At 38.2% G+C, this 23937-nt stretch overlaps 2 protein-coding genes across 10 annotated transcripts in view; both read right to left on the bottom strand.

Annotated features, from left to right (window-relative positions):
- Positions 1–78: 78 nt before the first annotated feature.
- On the bottom strand, positions 79–12031 carry LOC131366513 (metal transporter CNNM3). Of its 8 annotated transcripts, none has more exons than XR_009206829.1 (9): positions 10404–12031; positions 9858–10001; positions 9609–9767; positions 8588–8757; positions 4575–4671; positions 4317–4447; positions 3485–3658; positions 3148–3213; positions 79–2126 (listed from the first exon to the last, which is right to left on the bottom strand). XR_009206829.1 is itself a non-coding variant. In XM_058411012.1 (9 exons), exons 1-8 carry the CDS (start codon positions 11770–11772, stop codon positions 3164–3166), a joined length of 2247 nt encoding a protein of 748 aa, XP_058266995.1. In that variant the 5' UTR covers positions 11773–12031; the 3' UTR covers positions 79–2126; positions 3148–3163. The 8 variants fall into 8 exon arrangements, 6 of the variants coding, with proteins under 6 accessions (XP_058266995.1, XP_058266996.1, XP_058266999.1 ...); XR_009206830.1 differs by having other exon boundaries at positions 79–2061; XM_058411012.1 differs by having other exon boundaries at positions 3532–3658.
- Positions 12032–14171: 2140 nt separating this feature from the next.
- The window catches only part of LOC131367067 (metal transporter CNNM4), a 23018-nt gene continuing 13252 nt past the window's right edge, over positions 14172–23937 (bottom strand). The window contains exons 5-8 of one of the 2 annotated variants that reach the window (XM_058412277.1): positions 22767–22863; positions 21019–21108; positions 18924–19099; positions 14172–17691 (exon numbers count right to left, since the gene is read on the bottom strand). In XM_058412277.1, the coding sequence (XP_058268260.1) occupies positions 17269–17691; positions 18924–19099; positions 21019–21108; positions 22767–22863 (786 nt within the window). In that variant the 3' untranslated portion in view covers positions 14172–17268. The remainder of the gene's footprint in view (positions 17692–18923; positions 19100–21018; positions 21109–22766; positions 22864–23937) is intronic. The other variant, XM_058412278.1, reaches the window with a different exon arrangement.

The raw sequence follows: 23937 nt of genomic DNA, 5'->3' as shown, positions 1-23937 counted from the left end.
ACAACAGTCTGCATCTATATTGTGATCTAGGGCTCCATCTAATGGATCCTAAAAGTAAAAAAACAACAAAACACAAAATTTCCATATTGATGTTTTTATTCGGCCCTGCCAAAAATCCCCAAAAGGTCTAACTACAATTCAACTACTATTTTATAACTGATCAAAAACAATTAAAAAAAAAAATTGTTTGCCAGCAATTATTGCCAATCTATAGGTTCGATTACATACTGTAGCCTCTACTCTACAAAAACTTCTTATAAATATACTAAAAGTTCAATTTAGTTTACATTATGCATTAATTTGTGTAAAGGAATATATGTTGTTTTTAATCTATAGAACAAGGTATTTTACCAGTTGAAAAATATTTACCTCTGAGTAATTATGCATTACTCTTAGCCATTGACATTAATTCCAATTAATGCGATACATCAGGTGCATTTTTCTGGATTTGAAATGAGATGAGATAACAGGCAACTACATACATATAGAAAACTTGGTTATGTAACGATTTAAAAAAAAAAAAAAAAAAAGGTCAGGGAAACAAAACCTAGTTCCCCAATCTTAAAATAACAAGCAGTCTTTAGTTGCCTCATTTTCCTCCCATGCACATACACGCAAAATTAGTCAGAATGTAATATATAATAATAATAATAATAATAATAATAATAATAATTATATATATATATATAAATATATAATAGTAAAAAAAAAAAAAAAAAAAAAAAAAGTAAACCTCTTTACTTTCCAGCATCAACATGGCATCTGGAACTAAAGTCCCAGATAAACAGTAACTGAGCACTACAATGGCACATAACGTGAATACTTTCAGGCAATGGGAAAAAAGAACTGAAGTCCATTTCCTTTTACAATGTCCTTGAGTGGTGACATGAGACAATTTTAATTCTGTAAATTATACAGAATAGCTTTTGTGCTGCATGGAATGTGAAAAAGTTTCAACTAAATTAATAGTCACAGAAATAGTAAGGCAGAAGTAGGTACAAATTCTGGGAAAGAAAAAAAAAAGTAAGATGTTAGACCACCGAAAGGAAAGTTAAATGGCATTCATTGTACAAGTCTCTGGAAGCACAAGCACGGTCTTTCAAGCACTAGATGGAGTCCATCCTGAAAGAGGCCCAGCCCAGCAGGGTAAAATATTCAGAGGACAAAACTGATCAGTCAGAAGAATTTTCTGATTGAATTGCCATGATCCTTTAAGGGGACAAGCAGAAACAAAACATGCTAGCAAAATCCCCCCTACAACATAAACATCATCGCTTGCCACCCATCATTTTGTCACCAACACTTTCTTCAACAATAAACCAAGTTTATGACAGAGAAACACACATCACTCTCATTGAAGGATAGTTTGAATTCTGAGACTGAGATTATCTGGTAATGAACAAACAGTCCAAGAAAACACCAGTGAAGTCTACATGAAAAGAAACTATTAGTTTGATAATGTTTTTATACAACACACTGAATTTTATGGGATAGATGTGTTACAATAAATGTAAAGACAGAAAACATGATTCCCAGATTACATGGGCATAGTGTTGAAAAAAATAACGTGACTTCAGAGTTATGAAGTTTTGGGCTATAACAGCATTCCTTTGTAACCAATCACAATTAAACACTAAAATATTTGTATATACTAAAAGTACAGAAGTGGAACACTTTGCAAGATTGTGATGCAAATTATGACAGATAAAGATTTAAAGACAGATTTATCAATGATTAAAAAAGGGGGGCAAAACAGCAAAAAAGAGCAGTTCCTGCTGCCCATGCTGGCATTCAGTTGTCTTTTAGCACATAAAAAAATTCAGCAAAGGCTTTAACACATGACAATGCCACAATCCAACACACCCACGGCAAACAAAATCAGCATAAGCACCACTGATGAAAGAAACCTGGGAACGGCATACATAAAAAGTAAAAAGCACTGCAAAAATCAAATCAGTGGTAAAAACAAATCCTTGTCCAAGCTCAACCGGTTAGCTCAAACAGCATTTGTCTGGCCTGGAGCTACGCTATCAGTCCTGCATTCCAGGGTCTTGCTTGTACCTGCAAACCCCAGAAAGTGAGAGATCCATAAGATTCCACCGCAAGCCCTCACATGCTCACATCCTCTGTCATGCAAGAAAAAAAAGAATTTCCAAATAAGTTTCGTAATGAATCACTTGAGAGCAATGAACACCTTCCACTTAACAACGGACATGGAATTGCAACTGATGGAATATACATTAATTGTAAAATATATCGGAAACTGTAGGGGCTGAGCACCTACATTAACTGTTCACCTATGCTGCTATCTAATAGCACAATCATGTGGCAGCAGCACAATGTATAAAATCATGCAGATATAGGCCAAGAAAAGTGTGATCATGGTGATTTTTACTGTCGCATGGTTGTTCATACGCGAATTTTAGAAACTGTTGATGATCTGAGATTTTCATAAAGTTTTCACAGAATGATGCAAACATCCTGTGAGCAGAGGGTCTGCAGACCACGCTAATCTTTAACTGACCAGTCTGAGTGTGTATGTATCCATGATAGCTTCAGATATCCATTGCACACAAGAACATAAGAGCAGCAAAGTGGAAAACACATACAAAATATCGAAACACACAGAATGGTGGATAACTCCAGAATTATTAAAACACTTCAAAGAAATAAGGGGGGGAAATGCAACATGGAATATTTGATATAGAAACAATCTTTTTATTAAGCAGTGAAAGCTTTCTGCAAAACACCGGATTTAAAAATTACTGGCACAAATATTGTCACCCATTTTTGCTCTTGAAGGGTGTCGATAATTTTGGAGTTGTAGGGATAAAGGGGCATCTAAAACAGGGGAAACAAGAATATACTTACATATAGGTCCCGGCTGGAGAGGCACAGGGGTTATGACTTTTCCGACAATTCACAAAGACAACGCAATTAATTTCTTTTACTACATGCAAACACATTAGCCGCAAAACAAAACCAGGAGGAAAGGTTTTCCTGGCTGAATGGTGAGGAGAGATTTGATGGTAATCTATGTGACAATCAAAAAAAATGACATACTCCAAGCAGAATGATGTGCAATGTGCAGTAGTGAATGTAAATGATTCTTCACGTGTACAAACTCATGCTAAGCGATAAACTTGCCTTTATCTCCATACACTTAAGTGTAGTTGTCAATTGCATCAAAGAATGAAAAGTAAAGAGAAAAATCTAGGGTTGTGAACAAAAAGAAAAGAAAAATGGAGGAACAAAGAAAACAAAAATGTTTAGTTAATATAAACAAGACAGAAAGTTCAGCGGTTTGTTTCTACAATGACACTTGTGATATATCATTCTAAAAAAGAAAAATTTCTAGAGCATTAGATATTTACTTGGCTTCACAGTCTGTGTGTGCATGTTTGGGAGCTCTGCTGAGGTGTTATTTAAAGGTCAAACAGTTTAAATTTCAAAACACTGCACTGCTTGCGCTACTGTCCATTACCAAATGTAATGTTGATTGTGTCCGTGCCTTCAGTCACAGGTCTGTACCTTGGGTGACGTTCTTCTCATTTAGGAGTTTGGTCTGGCTGTTAGGAAGGATCTTAATCTCGGGTTGTTCAGGGCTCTGTGATACCCGAGATGCCATCAAGGCATTGAGGTACTGTAAGCGGGTTACCTGTGTGAAATGAGCAGAAAAACAGCCATGTGACAGGCAGAAATGGAAAAATTGTATAATATTATTATAAATCAAATAATCAAGGGTACACTGGGAAACCAATTACAAAAATGCACCAAACATTCGAATATCTATTAAGTTTGTGTTTGTATTATTTTTAAGAATGTTACGAGAACACCCATTTAAACAGTTCTAACAAAGAGTGAAGTGTTTGTGAATGATTTATAATTTGAGGTGGTCAGCATCTTTAATTCAGACCACAAGTGTTTAGTAGTTTTGAAATCCAGGAACTGACACAGTCATTGATTTGGACCTACTGTATATTTAGTGTCATTATCTTGTGGAATATTCGGCCAACCACAGAACACATAACGATGGCATTTAGCCAATTTAAATATGACGACTGACTACAAAACATCACCAAGGGAATAAATTATCTGTGATCAGGTTTCACTGATTCATATTTACTAACCTACAATCTGTGCCAACAACACTTTGTCTTGCTTTGTTATTGCTTTTGAGTGCCCAAATTGTGTTATCGTGCATTGCAAGTACATGCAAGAAATGGTTGTGAGCAGCAAGGTGGTTTACTGTTACTGTTTACTGATTCACATTAACGAAAAAGCATCACTGACATACAGTGACTCGTGTGACTCACCCTGATGAGCTGCAGGTCAGTGAGGGCTCGGACTGTGTAGTCAGGACAGTAACTGGATGAGCTTGTGGCTTCTCCCAGCTCAAATGTGTCTCTCGGGGAGCGGTGCTGTGTGGACACTGGAGACTGATGTACTAGAAGGAAAAGACGTAGATTATAAACTTACCGACAAATCTTATCAGCTACAACCAAGATGTGCAAAGCAACCCAACTTTTGGGGATTCAACCTCCTTAAGGCTTACACGTCAAATAAAAACATACCAGAGGAAGGTGAGGTCAGTGCTGACACGCCATAGTAGGTGAAGGCTCCGTTCTCAAACTTTAGACCCTCTTTTCCAATCTCAACTTCCACACGCCCCTATAAACAAGAGTGACCAGATGATGATCATTACAACATAATCAGCACAAAAATTAATCTCTTAATTGTGTGTGCATCTATAATTTCAATTCATGGCAAGTTCCAACTCCAGACTCTTATCTCTTGTTTGTGTATACTTCTCTCACATCATCCTAGTCATAATGTTTCTTGCCTATATTTACAGTATCTCAGCTGGTTCTGCTGCTTTGGACTGTGAGGTTACCTGTATAGAGCTGTCCTGTGACAGAGGACATGAACCACAGCAGAGACAACAGTGCACACACTTTTCCTTTTCTCTTGCATTGTGTTCAGTTTGATATTAAGCAACATACTTTTTACATTGTACAAGCACAAAATGTGTCCTCCTAACTTTAATAATATATGAAGCTCCTGTTCTTATGACGAAAAAAAAAAGCACAGTTTCAAATATTTATTCAGAAGCAATAGATATAGAATAGGACATAACCTTCAACTAATTAGACACAAGGTGTTCCAGTTGTAATTGCAAAGGGATATGGCACAGAGCTTGCAAAAAAACAAAAAACAAATTAGAGATCAAATGAACAAGGATAGTCATCCTAACTCAAAATGAGTTAGTACTTAACTTCTTTATTTGAAATATAACACTACTGAGAGTGTAGTATTATAATCATGGTGAATTATAATTGTAATAAAACTTTACTCACTCAAATGATTTCTTCCCTAATCTCTGTCTACATTTGGAAATATATTCCTTGATCTTTTTACTTGAGTTTTGTGTTTCTGAGGTGTTGCCATTTGTATTATATTTTTGTAACTCAGCATCATTGTAAAGAAACATTTAGGATTTTGTGTTGTCTCTCTCTTGTGTTTGTTTAGTGTACTACAAAAATTCTACTACACATAGTAGTGCAAGTTTAAAAAGCAACTGAGGCAGCCTTTTCCCCTGCCGTCACTCCCTCACATCTGAACATTGTATTTGTCACTTTTCAGCCCGATGAGTGGCCTAATCAGTGGTGATGGCGCTCAAACTCAATAGCCGGCATACCCTCTACCAGAACATTTGCTGGGAGAGAGAAAGAGCGGGTACACAATGGTAGAAGGATTTTGGCTGCTCTACAACATGCAACACAAGCCTCTGTTTCTTCTCTATGTGGGTTTGAAAAAGTAACACGCTGAGGCATTACACCTTGATTTTTAAAAATCAAAAACTTTAAAACCATATATGAAAAAAGTGGCTTTACACATACTACACTTATTTCAATAGGCCAGTACACTCATACAGTAATGCATATTTACATACTCATATTGATAAACATGAACAAGTGTCTATAATCAGTGCTAATGTATTCATTGAAGGAGACTTCAAAGCATTTCTGTACATTGCTCTGGATAAGGGCATCTGCCAAATGCCAGAAATGTAAATGTAAATATAAAACATCTAAAATAAGCTCTGGGTTTCAGTGGCATTCTGACCAGTGTGAAATAAATGAATGAGTCTTAGTCAATGTGAATTTAAAAGATTGACCTGCACATTAATTCATTACAGTGTTGGTCTTCAATGTGCTTTTATGTAGGTGTCCATACTGTATACTGTAGTGTCTCTGAGGCCCTCTAGTGGCCGACTGCAGTAAAAAAAAAAAAAAAAAAAAAAAAAAAAAATTCAACCACACCCATTTTCATGTCAGTGAATGACAACGGTCCAGTTTAGGTTACAAACTATTTTCAGGAATAATTCCTATATTTCTACATTTAAGATTAATGTGCTTCTTAGACTGAGAAAATCTTTTTTCTCAGAGAAATATAGACTGCTGTTTACCAATATATTATCAGTCGGAACTTTACATTCAGTAGTTACAGGGGTTGGACAATGAAACTGAAATGCCTGGTTTTAGACCACAATAATTCATTAGTATGGTGTAGGGCCTCCTTTTGCGGCCAATACAGCATCAGTTCATCTTGGGAATGACAGATACAAGTCCTGCACAGTGGCCAGAGGGATTTTGAGCCATTCTTCTTGCAGAATAGTGGCCAGGTCACTACATGATGCTGGTGGAGGAAAACGTTTCCTGACTCGCTCCTCCAAAACACCCCAAAGTGGCTCAATAATATTTAGATCTGGTGACTGTGCAGGCCATGGGAGATGTTCAACTTCACTGTCATGTTCATCAAACCACTCTGTCACCAGTCTTGCTGTGTGTATTGGTGCATTATCATCCTGATACATGGCACCGCCTTCAGGATACAATGTTTGAACCATTGGGTGCACATGGTCCTCCAGAATGGTTCGGTAGTCCTTGGCAGTGACGCACCCATCTAGCACAAGTATTGGGCCTAGGGAATGCCATGATATTGCAGCCCAAACCATCACAGATCCACCCCCATGCTTCACTCTGGGCAAGCAACAGTCTGGGTGGTACGCTTCTTTGGGGCTTCTCCACACCATAACTCTCCCGGACGTGGGAAAGACAGTGAAGGTGGACTCATCAGAGAACAATACATGTTTCACATTGTCCACAGCCCAAGATTTTCGCTGCTGGCACCATTGAAACCGACGTCTGGCATTGGCCCGAGTGACCAAAGGTTTGGATATAGCAGCCCGGCCATGTACATTGACCCTGTGGAGCTCCCGACGGACAGTTTTGGTGGAAACAAGACAGTTGTGGCGGACTTTTAATTCTGCAGTGAGTTGGGCAGCTGTGGTTTTACGTTTTTTGGATACAATCCGGGTTAGCACCCGGACATCCCTTTCAGACAGCTTCCTCTTGCGTCCACAGTTACTCCTGTTGGATGTGGTTCTTGGTGGTATGCTGACATTACCCTGGATACCGTGGCTCTTGAAACATCACAAAGACTTGCTGTCTTAGTCACAGATGCGCCAGTGAGACGTGCACCAACAATTTGTCCTCTTTTGAACTCTGATATGTCACACATAATGTTGTGTACATTGCAATATTTTAAGCAAAACTGTGCTATTACTCTGCTAATTAAACCTTCACACTCCGCTCTTACTGGTGGAATGTGCAATCAATGAAGATTGGCTACCAGGCTGGTCAAATTTAGCCATGAAACCTAAATTTTCACTAAACACTAAATTGGCCAGTGTTTCAGTTTCATTGTCCAACCCCTGTATATCCATTACATTGATTAAAATGCTTTTAGAGTCAGCTAGTTAGGAAACAGTAGCTCAATCAAAACTCACAGCACTAAAATAATTTCCTGCCAACTGTAAAATCAGTAGACCTGTGAAAACATACCACTGCAGTTGAGCATTTTACTAATTAATAACACTCTACTTGCCGATTTAAGTTAACCAAAGGGCTTTTTAAAATTGCCCTTTAGGTAATTCAGCAATGGATGTGCACATGTATATATGGTTGTGTGAGCAACAGACCCAATGCTATGGCTGCATTTACCTCACATGCTCTGGATCCAAGATCTGTACTGGGCATACTCTTGCTCCAATTATTGCTACATGCCAACTCCTATTTTAACCCCCAAAAGAATTGAAATGCATAATGGGATTGAAAAGTGCCATGTTATTCACTTATATACACAGAAATTGGTTTTCTTTAGAAAAGGACAAGCCCTGTCCCCTTTGACATGCCAACTTCTTTGTCCTTAACTCACATCTAAGGCCAAACTTCATGAAAAATGTATCATAAAATAAGTTGAAGTGCATTTTACATCAAGCTGCCATTGCTCATCGAAGCTTTATCTGAACATCTGAATAATGACAGATTGGAGAAATTCCTCTTTGATAATTGCATTTGCGAAGTCAAGAAAACTGCATGGCACCACAATCAGTCGAAAAGTCCAGCACATGGAAATTTCCTTGCTAAGACACCTGAAATATAACTCAAACTCAAAAGGTTTAGTGAGTGCGTTAGAATACTTTCTTCAGCCCTCAACAGAGATATGGAAATGACCCGCTCACCTGCAGCAACAGAATAAAGTAGTCCACCGGATGATTACGTGTGTAGAGGTAGTGGTCAGGACTCATTTTGTTGTTTGGGTCAAACTTCACTTCTTGATTGACACTGGGATGCCGTAAGAGATGAAATAAGACTTTTTCTGACACACGCTGTGGGCAGAAATGCTCCACTTCTGTGAGAGAGACATGAGAAAAGAACAGTATGAAATCATGTAAAAACTAAGTTCAAGATCTTGTGACTTTAATACGTTAACATTTTCAGCCAAAAATATTCAACATTTCAGAAAAAGACAAGTCTAACAACTATTTTGAAAGTCATAAAGTGAAAGTCACTTCTTGTGGTACTACTGAAGACGTAAAGTTATTTCACATGTGTATCTTAAGCAGTCTATGACTAAGATGAGAGACAGCTTTGTTTGCAAGTACATACATGTCTATAAGGCTCCCAGTATAGCTCTGTACAGAGGATCTGGTATACACTGACTCAGTAAAGTCCAACTAATTCAAATAAATGTTTGGAGGAAAAAATTTGTAAATACCAAAATAAATCATAATAATGAATAATACTAAACCTGCCCTTCTCTTAGTGTAGAAGAAATCAGTTTCAATCCACATTTTCACTGTTCAACAAAATACTTGTAGGGCTTATAATACTCTTTCATCCATTCCTCCGAAACACACACACACACACACACACACAGACACACACTTTACTCAAGTTCAGAGAACATGGAGTTGGCTCCAAGTAAATGATTAGCACATTGCCTTCCTGCAGCACTAGGGCTCAGTCCTCTGACACAGTTTAGCAACTCACATTTACTCATTTTGACTTTTTTTAGTTTTATTTGAAGCCATCAGTAGAAAGTCTAAGAAAAACAACAGGGGAAATGTAGAAAATTTGTGGCTACACTAAATCTTTCAGACTGCTTGTGAGATTACAAAGGCAGTATGTGAATACAGTTGCAGAACACTGCTGTGCAGCTCTACAATTACATAAAATAGGGGGGAAAAAAAAAGTTCAGACCTCTGGAGAGAAAACGGTGTGTAGCAAGTAGAAGCTGAGGAGATGTGCGGATCTTTGCCTCGCCTTCAGGGAGCTTAAAGAGAGAGAACTCCTCCTGTATCGCCCGGGGCTCCAGAGGAATCTCCAACTGAGGAAGAGGTCGCTTAACTTTCATGTTCACTGTGGGAAAACATGGGGAAAAAGAAAGTCCTAGATGCAATGCATTCCATTGTTAGACTTCAGACACCAAGCAACAATAAAGATACTCACTATAACCATCAGATTCATCAAGGATCTCTGACTTGATGATCTCTTCAATCACATCTTCTAGGGTAACTAGACCCAGCACCTCATAGAAGGGGTCTCCCTCTCCCTCATTATTCACCCTCTGCACTATGGCCAGATGAGAGTTTCCTGGGAGAAGCAAGACAGTGTCACAATGAGTGGCATGAGTCAAAGAACCATTGTTTTTATTTGCAAATGAATTTAGTCAAGGTGACTGGTGGAACCAGCTTGACATTTAAAAACATCCATGTATCCAAGTATTTATCAGAATATTACTCAACTTTAGATTACTGCACAGTTGCATGGATGCACAACTACCAGACAATCACCTTCAATGACCTAAATCACAGGTATTTAACCCTTGTCCTACACAGTTAGTATTATCCCTAACACACCAGATTCTACTAATCACCTAAACCTAGCCTTTGTGCGTTGAGGTGTAGGTGTACTCAAAGACCAATGCTAGGAACCTGCAACCTAGATAACCATACACCATGCTAGACTTTCAGAGGTTAATGTGAAAAAAATCACCTTTCTTAAACTCCTCGAGCATGGCATCCAGCTTAGTGTCATTGAAGACAAAATGAAGTGGGTGGTTGTAGAACTTGGTGATGGTGGTCATGGGCGTGCAGTCAGCAGGGTCCACCAAGGCCAGGTCCTTGACATACAGGATCTCCACGATGTTGGAGCGCTCCTCCTCATACACAGGCACGCGAGTGTATCCGCTCTGCATAATCTCAGACATGGTGCTAAAGTCCAGAACAGCTGTGGAAGGGAGCATAAAGCAGTCTTTCAGTGGCGTCAGGATGTCCTCCACTGTCTTGCTCCTTAGTGTTCCACGTCGGAACTCCTCCTTGACAAACTCGCTGTATGGGTCATTCACATTTGTCCGGATCAGCTCCATCACCTTCTCACGCACTCCACAAGTGCTTACATCACGCTTAAGTGCAAAATCCAGGAAGAGCCCTAAGGGGCATGACAGCGGGCATGTGATGATCAGACAGCTCTGGGCCAGCCATACAAGACTCGGGGCGAGATAGAAGCCGTAACCCGAGCTTATGATATGGGGCAACAATTCTGCGACCAGGAATATGAGTGCAGCACATGCAAATACAGCTGGAAGGATGGATCCAAAGGCACGGTAGAAAATCACACCAAGCACCGAGTGACCCAAAGCACACAAAAACAGCAGGGAACATAAAAGAAAGTTTCCTCTCCTCCGAATGGGCTCCAGGCGCTTCGCTAGCCGCCTCTCATCTTCTGAGCCACAGCTGTGCAGCACATAAAGCTCCAGAGGGTCGAGCCAAAGCAAACTAAGATTCAGGCATCGTATCAGTGAGCATATAAACACTCCTAAGATAATAATTATGGCTAGACCCCATGTTGGGATCCTTTCGGATGGCAGATCCGGGTCTTTTACACGGAATTCATCCTGCCCCGCAGACTGCCACTTTTGCCCACTGAATACGCACAAGCAGTGTAAAACCAGATGCGTTTCATCTTTTACCTCATCAGAGATGTCTGTGTCATCGGTGTGTACTTTTATTAAGGCCTCGTTTTCGTGAACCCAGCTAACCTCTTGCACTTGGAAAGCAGAGGAATTGCGCAGTGTTTCAACGCTACACGCGTCTTCAGCGGGAGTTGTATCCACTTTTTTAGCGAATGCGACCCACGGACCCACGGTCTCATTCAGCAGGTAGGAACCGAACAACCGAAGCACAAAACTGGAGCCACGCGCAGCAGTCAGGACACGGACGGGCATGTACACTTGCTCGGTTGCATTCTCCAGTCGCAGGCCGTAGACCGACGGCGAGGTGTTTAGGCTACATACGCCAGATTCGAACCAGCAAGCCGACAATATCATTAACAAAATACGTAGCTCTGCCAAGCCAACCACCATATTGGAATCGGGCAGCTCGGTTCTAGTCGCTAATCATGTGACAACCTGGACGAGCTAGCCTCCTTCCACTTTTTTTCTCGTTGCCATAGAAAACAACGACAGGAACGTCCTCGCTCGTGCCGCCATGTTGGATCAGAAACACCCAAAACGAGAAAAAACAAAACAAAAACAGCCACAAAAAGAAAAAGTGCTTTCTATCTCCAGTGCTCGTGGTCGGAATGAAGAAGACCGTTGTTTTTTTTAATAGCGGAAGTGAAGCGGTTTATAGACCAATGAGATTAGACGCACACGACCAATTAAAACAAACGATAAAGAGAAAGCCACGCCCACTATGGCATGATAGGTATTGTGGAATAAACACAGAGGTTGAGGGTGCTGGGGTTGCAAAATTCCTGCGTTCTGCTTTTCTCAATTTAGAGACTAAAACACACACACACACACACACACAGTTCATTCACCTACATCGGTGTCAAACATTGATATAATTACCTTTACCTCTAGCTATTTAAAATGTCTAAAATGAAAATGATCTACCTCTGTTATTTAAAATGTCTGTTATAAATCATAATTTAGTTTTCAGCGCAGTTTTATGAGCTAACACTCATTTGGAATATTTTAATTTGATATGTTAATGAAGCAATTTATAAATTGCTATTGCAAGTGGTTACACGCCCCCTGGTTGTCTATCATGCGCTATAGCTGTGTGAGGAATTAAGCCTCAATATTTAAAAGGGGTGGCCCTTTTTCACATTTTTTTTTTCATTCGAATTTTTTTGTTTTTAAAAATAATTATTGTTGGACAGACATTTAGAGAGATAACAGAGAGTTATTTGCCACCAGGTTTGAAGATATGTTTAGTTTGTTAAAGTTTGCATTTAAATCAAATTATAAAAAGATTTTAGCATGTTCTAAAAGGCTCAATTTTTGTTGCATAAGTGAACGAATTGGCAGGGCACAAAATATTTTCTGTCTGTCATGAAATTAGAATTATCTGCCAATAGCCAGCCTGATGCACTGTCATGTGTTGTGGGACACCAAAGGGGGGACTAAGAAAAATCAATAAAGAACATATCTGACTTTCAGTGAGATATGCTCGTGTCTGCTACATTAAAACATATCCAAACACTGTCCACTTTATTTTGCACAACATATGTTTGTATGATTGATGCATCATTTTGTTGTGGATCACTAGAGACCTACTGTTCTGGTTTTGTGACCCTATGGAGAGAATATGCTGAAAGCTGATTGGCTGAGGCAAAACAATCAGGTCATAATTAACAATTCACCCAGGAACTAGGATAAAAGTTCAGAATACATGGTTTCAGCTCAGTTGGACTTCCCGCCTCTGATAAACAGTTTTCTGAACTTAGCCCTACGCCTATTGACGGCCATGCCTCTATCTCGGCAGAGCTTTATTCTGAAGATGCCTATCAAGTCTCATTCACGTGCATCAAAGTAACATAAGTTACAGGTGTCGTAGAGTAAATTAGACTATGCATCAGAGCGACATCCTTATTGTTCATAAATTCCAACATATTAAATAAAAAATCACTGTGCTTTGCTAAAGCACCACCATTAGGTTCATCATGCTCATCTTCCTTGCCTGCGTAATGAAAGAGAGTATTACATGATGGCAAAGTTGGCACATACAGCTGGGTCTGCATAAATTTCCAAATCTTTGTCCTTTCTTTCCTATGGGGAAAAAAAACAGGTTGAATGGCTGCTACCCAGGAACCACATGACTAATCAAAAGGTTGTATACAAGCACCTATGTTTCCGAGCAGACTGAACAATTTGACATTTGTTTCAATATCTAAACTGTGGAACTATATAGCAAATGAAATTGAATCTAAGTACATTTAAGTTGCATACCCTATTTCATACTTTCATAAATACTGCAGTTTTACTTGTAAAATGCATGTCACCTTCACAGCCTCAATACCCTGTTCTTCCCAGGTGTTTCACCACATGAGGAATTGTCAGCCCCGTTACTATCAATAGTTATTTTCGTTAGGTAAGTTTGCAAGTAAGATGAATCAAACATTTAAAGATAAAAGAAATTTTTACATAATCATAATCCCAGAATATGGCAGCCAGTCATACATACTCTTATTCATGAATACAGATTTTTTTTTATGTAAAGTTAATCTCTCATATCTGTAAAATAATAATATAATATTTTAATCTGTAAAATCTGTAGTGTTTGCATGAATCCAATAAAAGCTACATATGCTACATTTCCAAAAAAGTAGTTTTTTAGACAGATAAAAATGGCCTATAAATAAAATAAAATTATGAAAAAATGTTCTTATAAAAAGATAAGAAATATTCCTGTTACAAATCAGCAATAACTAAATCAAATATTTTATTGTACAATCGTAAAAAGTGAACTCTGAATAGCTAGTCATAATCATAGTAGTAGACAACAATAAAAAAAAAAGGAAAAAGAGGGAGATTTGCAGTATAGCAGCCATTATTGAAAACATTTGTATCCTAAACATTATTTCTGTTGTTGCTCCTGACACCCTTATGTCAAAACATGCCCATTCAAGATAATCCCACATGTAATAATTCAGTAATATTACACAATAGGTCAAAGTGCTTATTATCTACTAATGGGTCAGAGGTGGGAAGATAACACATGCACAATATATTTCCTTCAACAGTTCTTAAAGGACTGACCACCTGTATTCAAAATGCTACATTAATAGGAAAACCCAAGTTATTTATTATGCTAAATAAATAAAAGAGAGAAGATTTTTTTTAATAGAGAAATAGATGTCTTAGATTTATTGTCACATTCATGAGAACTTCCTAGCAGTCCTTATGAAATGCTATGTACACATTGCTTTAAATAGAACAATCAAACATTAGTGGAAGTACAGTACATTTGCTCGTTACACTCTTCCCTTAAGACAAACACAGACAGACATTAATGATCAAACTCAGTGTTTTGTATAGTCACATAAAATGCATCGCTCTGCAAAAACATAGGGGAGGTCACAATACTATACATGTTCTGTTAAAGAAAAAGAAAAAAACTGCTATGACAAATACATAGCAAGCAAACGGAAGACAATCACGCTTTGCAAAAAAATATTTGATGTCTGAGCAGTCAGATGAGCTTTGCTAGTTTGCAGAATTCTTCACTGTTTCATGCATCAACACACAAGATGCATAGCCACAAACACTGATGCGTAAACCATGCACAATGGAAAATAGCACACCCGCAGCACACCTGCATAGACATAATCATAATCTTTAACCTTCAGTGGTAACAAATGGTCAAATTGAGGGCGTTACAGTGAAAAAAAAAGACAGCTACAACTCACTTAATAATGAAAATGCACCTCACCAGGGTCACTGACAAAGTTCCAATGAAATATTAACAGCAGATTACCTGCTGGACCTCTAGCCCAAAGAAATTTAATTACTTCTGCGATGCAGGAGTGTCTCGTTCCACAACCCAGGGCCCAAAAAAGGGCAATATGTTACTTTAACAAAGGAGATACAGACAGATCAAAGTGCAAATAGCTTTGGCTAACATCTTTCCCAATGAATTTATATGTGTACCTTTGGTCATATTGAAACAATAATGCATGGTCATAACCAATATGCTTATGAAGATCCATTTTGCCTCCTTTAACTATCCACCTTTAACTACACTTTTTGGTTTAAATATATAAAAAAAAATTCTAAAACATGTAACATCAACGGAGGTAAAATATAAACCACTTAGTATTTGTGCAATTAATTATAATAAATCCTTGAATTCATCTGTCTATTGCTTTTTAGACATCTCATAAAGGCATAAAAAGACATTAACTCATGAACTATTAAAAAAACCTTTTCAACAGAAAAACATACTATGCAATTGTCGATTTGAATGAGAAACATCCTTCCTCCCAATTCAACCGATTTCAACTTGAAGTAAAAACAGCGTATGAACTGAATAATTTGAACATGAATGACAAAGCTGTTAAGCATGCCTAAAAACTGTTACTATGCTATCTTAAAATGGTGAGAACTCCAAACGAGGATTCGAAGATTCTCTCTGTCATAACAACTTAACACTTAGTAGTGCTGTGGAGTTTTCCTCTTTGCTAGAGCTGTAGTATTAGGAAGCAATAATTCTAATGCAGAGTTCACACTACAGGTGCATTTGCTCACTCAACAGAATCACTGGTCCTTATGAATGTGCTACATGGATATAATATCTAGTTCTGCTGGACTAGCTAAACATTTCCTGTATTTTAAGCTAGCTTTGATTCTGGCATGTGAGGAGAGAAAAACACTGAATTTACAATTTGATTTGAGTCACAGTGTCTCTGTTGTGTCTCAGCACCAGTAAAGCTACAGTTGATTTCATATTCTGGAATGTATTTCTAATTTTTACTCCAAACTATAATATTTGAGAGAGAACAAAACGACAATGACTTCCATAAGGAAATGATCTGTGCTTTGGTACTGGACAGTTTTGGCCAGGTTTGGCCTCTTAAATGAACAAAATACAGATGTGCCCTGATAAACTGATGCAATCTAAACATAGAACATTAATTCCAGTTCAAAATGGAGAATCCTATATACACATTAATTTAGGCACAAATAAATATTTAATAATTTACTGATTCCATATATTCTACTCTAACCAAGAATAAAAGAGCTTGTGTTTAGGTCTGTTACATAGCTCTCCACTGCTTCAGGGTCGAAAGTTATTTAATACATGTCAAATATAGTACTAAATATGTACAATGGTTTTAATGATTTGCAGAACTATGGTTGACATACAGTCCAAACTGTAGTGTGACAAGTGTATCTACCTTGAGAACACACTGTGTGTAATGTACACTTGATAAACTGATAAACCTAGTAAAGCAGTGGAAATTCATGCTTATGTTGAACAGATTTCACCACGGGTTCCCTGGAGAGCCTTGGTAACAGTAACACCAAAACTACAAAACAGGAAAAAACAGTCACGAAAGGTTTGGTATGGATTCTTAAGGGTTATAAAAAGTGCACATCTTGCAATCATTTCTAATATAATGTTATGTCATTCAAAAATGGACATGTGTTGTTGACATTTTTAGGCCATTGCATGCTACAGAAACACTTATCCAAACTATTAAACACAAAAATGTGCATATGTGTTCAACATGCAAAAAAAGGTCATTATGACCTGTTAATGAACTTTCTTCATTCAGGTTTCTCTACACCTGTAGGATCTCTTTCACAACACGCTGAAATCTCCTGCTGTAGACATCTGGGTTTCACTGAAATCCCATCAAACTGGAAATTGGAAATAGGAAACAAAGCTGCCATGCAGGAAAGGTAGGAAGAAAGGCCTGCTCCAAAGTTCATGTGTGTAAGTGCTTCTGTGTTCGATTGCATATAGATTGTAAATGGCCATGTACACATATAGATTTGTTTGTGTGTATGTGCATGTTTATGGATAGGTCTGGTCCTCTCCAGAGCCTCACGCCAACCACAGCTCAACAATCAGATAGTGCTCTCTGTGTGTGCGTGGCTAAGAGAGATGGTGTGAATGTGCAGATGAGGTGTCTGAGTGTTTGGGTTGTTGGGGTAACTCTGTGTCTGAGGGTGGTTGTTGGATAGAGGGTGAGGGCTGGAGTTAGTGTTAGTACTGATGTTGAGGTTTGAGTTGGAATTGGAGTTAGAATAGGACTGTGGTTGGGCAGCCCGGTGACTATTCAGGCTGTTCTTGTCATTTAGCAGTGTTGTGGTCTCGTTTGGTCCATCTCTGAGTGCAGACGGTACTGTGCTGCAGGTTGTAGAAGTAGTGGGTGGAGTCAGTGATGGAGCAATCATGCTGTCCAATCTAATGTGATTGCTCTGAGGTGACTGTGGTGTGCTGTCCAGTTTGGAGGCCAAAAGACCATTTTGGTACTGAGCACGAGTGACCTGGGGAAAAGCAGGAAAGAAGAAAAAATAATGAATCAAAATTTATTCCTTTCATGACTCATCAGTGTACATCAGGGCTGTATAAAAAGAGGAGGGTGAACTGAGGAGCGGAAAGCATAATGTACATAGAGCTGACTTCCTTAGCAATTAGTAAGCTCAATTTCTTTTAAGCTATGTAGGCTACAGATTCATAACACTGTCCTAACTCTTCTGCTAAATACAAAATTACATAGACAACTAGTAAACTGTTCACAAGTTCACTACTGTTCACTAGTCCAACTAATGAAGTTAATCAAAATGTAATTGTATAAAATTCTGTTTCTCCTACTTATGTTTTTGTTGTGGAGAAATAAATCAGATAAAGTCTAAAGTTTTTCTCAATAGGAAGGCAGTGGGGAAATCAACAAGGATTTGCTAAAACAGTAGGGCAGCACAGGGCCAGGACTTGTCCCAGCATGTCACTTTTTAGTAGACTTGATTTAGTCTAGCACCACCCACAATTCTCATGTTATGAGGAAACCAACTGCTGATGTCTATCACAAGTTTGCCTCTAGTAGGCATTTAGAGAAGTTGGTACTGCCGTGGCCTGTGAATGTACACTGTACACAAGCCTTTTGAGGTTTTCCTATTTTTTTTTTAATGTACTGTACTTTAGATTTAGATAATCTGTTCATAAAAACAGGTTTGGTCATGTACAATTCCTGCCAGAGACACTAACCGAATGATGTGCAGTCCTCCAAAATGCTAAGAGTGTACGGATGTTGTGTGCATCTATAGTGCTGTATGCCAACCAGCCTTCAGGCTGACACTGAATGACTGAAGTGGGAGGTAACACTGTACAATAACAGTAACATTACTAATATATATTTTTAATCTGACTGCAAACCTATAACAAGCATAAAGTAGCTACAGTTTAATAAGGGAATTCATGCTTATTAAGGGCTTTAACAAAAAATATTGCATTAACTGTAATAGCCATTTTTTGTATCAATCCTCCATTGACAAATTTGAAAGTAATTGGACAACTGACTGACAGTTTCATGACCAGGTGTGGCTTTTCTCGTTATTAATGACAAATTAAACTGAATGATGGGACAATAATTTTAAAAATATTATGAATGAAAAAATGGTCAAGCTTAGGATCACATTTGGTCAGGATGGATTAATCCTTAGCCCCCACAGAAAATAAAGTAAGTAACTTGGCAACTTTTTATTGTCAACTTCACTCATACCTTAACAAACTGTAGGTCGGAGAGGGCACGCACATTGAAGTCCGGGACATATTGGGGTGTGGAGGCACTGTTGAGCTGTGAGTTGCTGCCGCTGGTGGACAGTGCATCCACCCTCTCTGTGCAGCTCACAGAAGCCGAGCGATTCAGCCCGCTAAGGTGCGAAGGAGAACGAAACTCTGAAACAGCCAGAGAAAGCTGAGTGAGCTGAGAAAAAATGTTTGAGAACAGCCAATACATCTCAAACTACCACACTCTTTTACAAATATATGTGTAACAACAGAGGTGTTGAAAAATAGTCACACATCCATCTCAAACAAAGGTGTGGGTCAAGTAATACTTACTATGTCACTGAATAATTTAAACAAGAAACCACCAAACACCAACATTAACAAAATGGGAAAGGATGATTGGATGAAATCATGACAATATCAAGACAAATCAATGGCACATGCTTATGAGGATCATCCTCACTGCTAGATGGTTAGAGTGACTACAGGTACAAAACATATACATTAGAACATTTATACAAAACATTAGCAAGGTGATGGCATGTCAATGTCTACTATAAACACCTAAATGTGATGAGTTAATCCACTGACTCCCTCTATAGGTCATGTTAGTATCTGTTGCTACATATATTACTACTGCATTGCCATTTCTGTGGTCCAACACAGAATCCAGTGCTGACTGAAGCAACGGGGACAGTTACAGAGCAGACAAAAACAGAGAAAAAGCCATTATTGCCATTATTTTGGCTATTAGTTAAATCAGGGAATTTACTGAATATAATTTGTCTGAAAGCTGTGCCTTGCTTTGACATCTATATTGAACAACATCAATCTTCACAGATTAAAAAAATCATGAGGGGCATGACAGAATATAGCTATAAAAAAAGGTTTGACTAGACACAATCAATTCTGGTGCAAGGGCAAAAAAAAAGGTATGCGAGGTGGCAGAGCATGTGATTTTAGGAGAATTTTAGGAGAAAATAAAACTCTAGTGTACTTCAGTACATTTGGGGAAGTTGATGCTAAAGCCCGCAAGTCCAGCAAGTCACATTTTAACAATGATACATCAACACATACAATCCTATGTTATGTTCACCTGCCTAAATTACAGAAAAATCGGCAGCCACTGACAAACACCCATAAAAACTCCACATTAAAAAGAATCATGTGGTGGTCTGGGAAAATCACGGCCGCAGTGGCTGAATTCTTAAAAATATGCAAAACTGATGCAGGGGGGAAAAATCCCCAAAGGTGCAGAGATGTTTTCATTTAGTTAAAACTTTCTACTTGATAAATTTGCCTTATGGGATCATGGTAGGTTTTAAAAGCAAGCTTTCTAAATATGTGTGCTTTCCTCATGCAGTGAAAATCATTATATATCATCTCATGGCCTTTTTCCTTGCCACAGGCTTGCTCATTAGGCATAAAATTAGGGATAAAATAGCTAGTTTAATTTAAACTTTATAATTTTTTTCCTTCCCTGTTTCCATACTTCTGTAAAGCTGATTTGAGACAGTGTCCATTGTTCAAAGCGCTATACAAATAAATTGAAGAGAATATCTTTGGATATGTGCCATTGCAAAACAGACATAACCATAATATATCCAGTGGGTAAATGGTCTAAACACCAGCTGCCATTGATGGACATGGAATACAGAAATCATCTGCAATTGAACCTTTGTCCCTTTTTACTTTGAGGGTCATGGTTAACCAGATTTTAAAATACTGTAACTTAACTTCTGTTTACGATGTATGCAAAAGAGAAACATGTCAGTTCAGGAATACCTGCAGTTTTCAGAGCCATATATTGCAAATTGTCAAAATGTCACTATGTGTGTTGATATATTTATATACCTCTAAATGGTTTGAACAGCCACTTTAAACAATACATTTGGAAAGTGGTTGTGCTGACTGATGTACTTGCTGAACAAGGGCTCATGGAAGGATGACTGGGGAAAGGTGATTTTGTTTGTTTGTTTATCTATTCAAGCCCTGCCCAACTTCCCCACCCCCTGATTCCCATGTTAGTGGCACCTGGTTCACCCCCTCCTCCCCCCGGGGTTAGCTCCCAACGTGCAGGAGATTACCTGGGAAGCGAGAGAACAGAGAAAACCTCTTAAGAGAAAGGCGCCGTGGTCGAGGCAGCACCACGGAGGGGGACAGAGGGGGGGTGACAGCTGAGCAGAGAAGGAGGGAGTCAGGGAGGAGAGATAGAGAGGATCTTTAAACAACTGGTCCATAACAAATAAAAAAATCTCAGCACTTGGTTCTTTATTTCTTTCCATTCTTGCATCAGACTAGGGACTGCAGATGAAATTATGTCTTCCCTACAAGTATTTGAACACATCTTTTAAGAAAAATATTTTGGGCTTTTTATTTATTTATTTTTTTTACATTTATTTCAGACCTTCAAGATTACAGAGTTCTGTTGACTGCTAAAGCTCCACAGAGGAAGCATTACTGGGTATTAAAACAGATGACTGACTTGCCAAGAGATCATCTAATTTATGGTGATAAGGAATTTACTTTTAGTATTAAATAAAGAAGCTGAAAAGCCAAATGGTAACTATTATCAAATTCGTAAAGGGGTAAAGATAAAATGATCATTTACCTCCTCAAAAGCAGAAATGATAAATGTACAGTTATCTAAAAACATCTGGATTATATTCTGTGCACATAAAAACACATCTGGACACACACTCAGACAAATGTTCAGCACACAACACCTGACACGGTTATAAAATGCAACAAGTCTTGTAGTTTAAGATGCTAGATATTGGTAAAGCTCCTGCATCCTGCCCTAAACCTTTGTTGTGCAATACTGTACTGTAGAAAGACACTGACATGATTTTGCTCATTTTACTTCCACTGACATGAGATGATCACTTCCAAGTCTGATACCCTAAGGCTTTTATAGGATCAATCATATCTCAGCTATAAAGCCTCAATCACAAGAACATGAGCAAATCCCTTTAAAAGGGCATCCATATTTGTAAAGATTTAAACGATGAGCCATTATGGTCATGTCCTAAATGCCTCTGCCTATATGAAGTGCCTATATTCAGTAGGACTGTATTTAAAGCTACAGTATATAGGATTTTTCTTTGATAACTAAAGTATTGAGTCAGAGGAGAAAAATGCTGTATAACAGGATATTTCTAGGCAGCTTAGACAATCCCCCTTTTGACAATTATCAGCTCAATATAACCAGGCATTACAGCATTCTTCTCTATACTACATATTAGCTAGCTGAATTTAGTGGGCTAGGTATGACTATTAATCGGAACCTTGCAGAAAGCCACTGTATTAACTATGTGGTCTGGCCTTGAGCATTGTGCTGTGAGATTACACTAGTGAAACCCTTTTCAATTCAACCAATTCAGCTATCTATCTACAGTTAAGGGACATAGACCATTCTGTAGGATATGTAGGACTCTTCTGTAATACTAAGCAACTGCAATCAAGGGATACATGGGCTGTATCCCAAACTGCATACTACCTTAATTATTTGTTGTCATTATTAACTAGGCACACTAGTGAGTATGCATTATGTAGTTTGGAACACAACCTTGAAATCCATCAGAATGCACACATTCACAGCTATGAGAATATGCTCACAGTGGAGAAAGTGTGTTACACAACCCATATTACATAATGTTATTCCCTAAGAAGCCTGTAGTGGATTTTTTCTATCAGAGAGGAGAAAATTCCACAATCTTACATACTGTAGCTTTGACAAACCAGCTGACCTTCTCAAGAAGTGTCTGTTTTTTACTTGCACAGTGTAAAATACAAGCAACATGTACAACAATATGTCCATGTTAAAAAGACTCACCCAAGGATGATGTAGTTAATGCCATGACTCCATAATAAGAAAAGGGACCAGTCTCAAACTTCATATTCTCATTGCCTGCCTCCACTTCCACCCGGCCCTGAACAAGAAAGGAGAAAGAAAAAAAAGACAACTTTACTATGCATTCTGAGTTGGTATGAAAGTATTTGGACAGATGTTTTTGGTGGCCTAATAAGGGAACAGCTGAAGAAAAGCCAGGGCTGTAGGCAAAACTGCACATTACTGCATATTATGAATTCACTGGTGGATTTCGGATGAAGCCAATTTCTATAATGGAAATGACTACATTATGCTACACTAAAACAAATCAAGTAAAATTGTAGACTATTACATTTAGTATTGTATAGTTTGTGAAAAGAAAACTATACAAGGTCTATAATCAGGAACAAGATTATTACCTTGCCAGTCAAAAGTTTAGACACATTTCATCATGTATTACGAAAGGAAGAACACACCAACAGTCCGTGCTGCTACAAAACTAATGTATGCCAGACGGTTTTATGCAGCACAACATACAGCAGAGTGGTTCTACAGCATATTCTGGATTGTGTTATTTCTCTTACACCACACTGATTTGCCGATGATTACAATGCTTAATTTATAAACGATTAATACACCACACATTTTAACCGTTTAGTTAGAGTTAATGTTGCGAAATGCCTGAGAGACAAGTTAGTTCCTTTCTTTCCTACATTGATTCTCTCACTAATAGTAGCCTGCCATATTACATAAACTTCTTTGTCCTTAAGACTTTCCTGAGTTACAAAGGGAACCAATTCCAGTGGCAGCCATATATCCCAATGCCATAAGATAAGGTGGTATATTTTGGATCTGAGCAGTACCTATTTCTCTTCACCAGAAAAATAATAACTCTGACAACTGGTAAGAACATACATGGTCTTCCAGGCCTTTTGCTGTTTCTAAGCTCATCATTCTTTCTTTTTAGGAATGTACCAATTAGTTGATTGGGCCACACCTAATGTTTCTGAGATCTCTCTAATGAGATTATTTGGATTTTTTCAGCCCAGTAACAGCTCTTTGGAGTTCATATTGAGAGATAACAAACAACAGATTCCAAATCTCCATCCAAACAGATTCTCATATTGCTGAAGAAGTTAATGCTGGTTCTGATAGAAGGGTGTCCGAATACACA

Source organism: Hemibagrus wyckioides, linkage group LG16 (genome assembly GCF_019097595.1).
Source record: "Hemibagrus wyckioides isolate EC202008001 linkage group LG16, SWU_Hwy_1.0, whole genome shotgun sequence".
Classification (NCBI taxonomy): domain Eukaryota; kingdom Metazoa; phylum Chordata; class Actinopteri; order Siluriformes; family Bagridae; genus Hemibagrus; species Hemibagrus wyckioides.
This window is presented reverse-complemented; position numbering and strand designations above follow the sequence as displayed.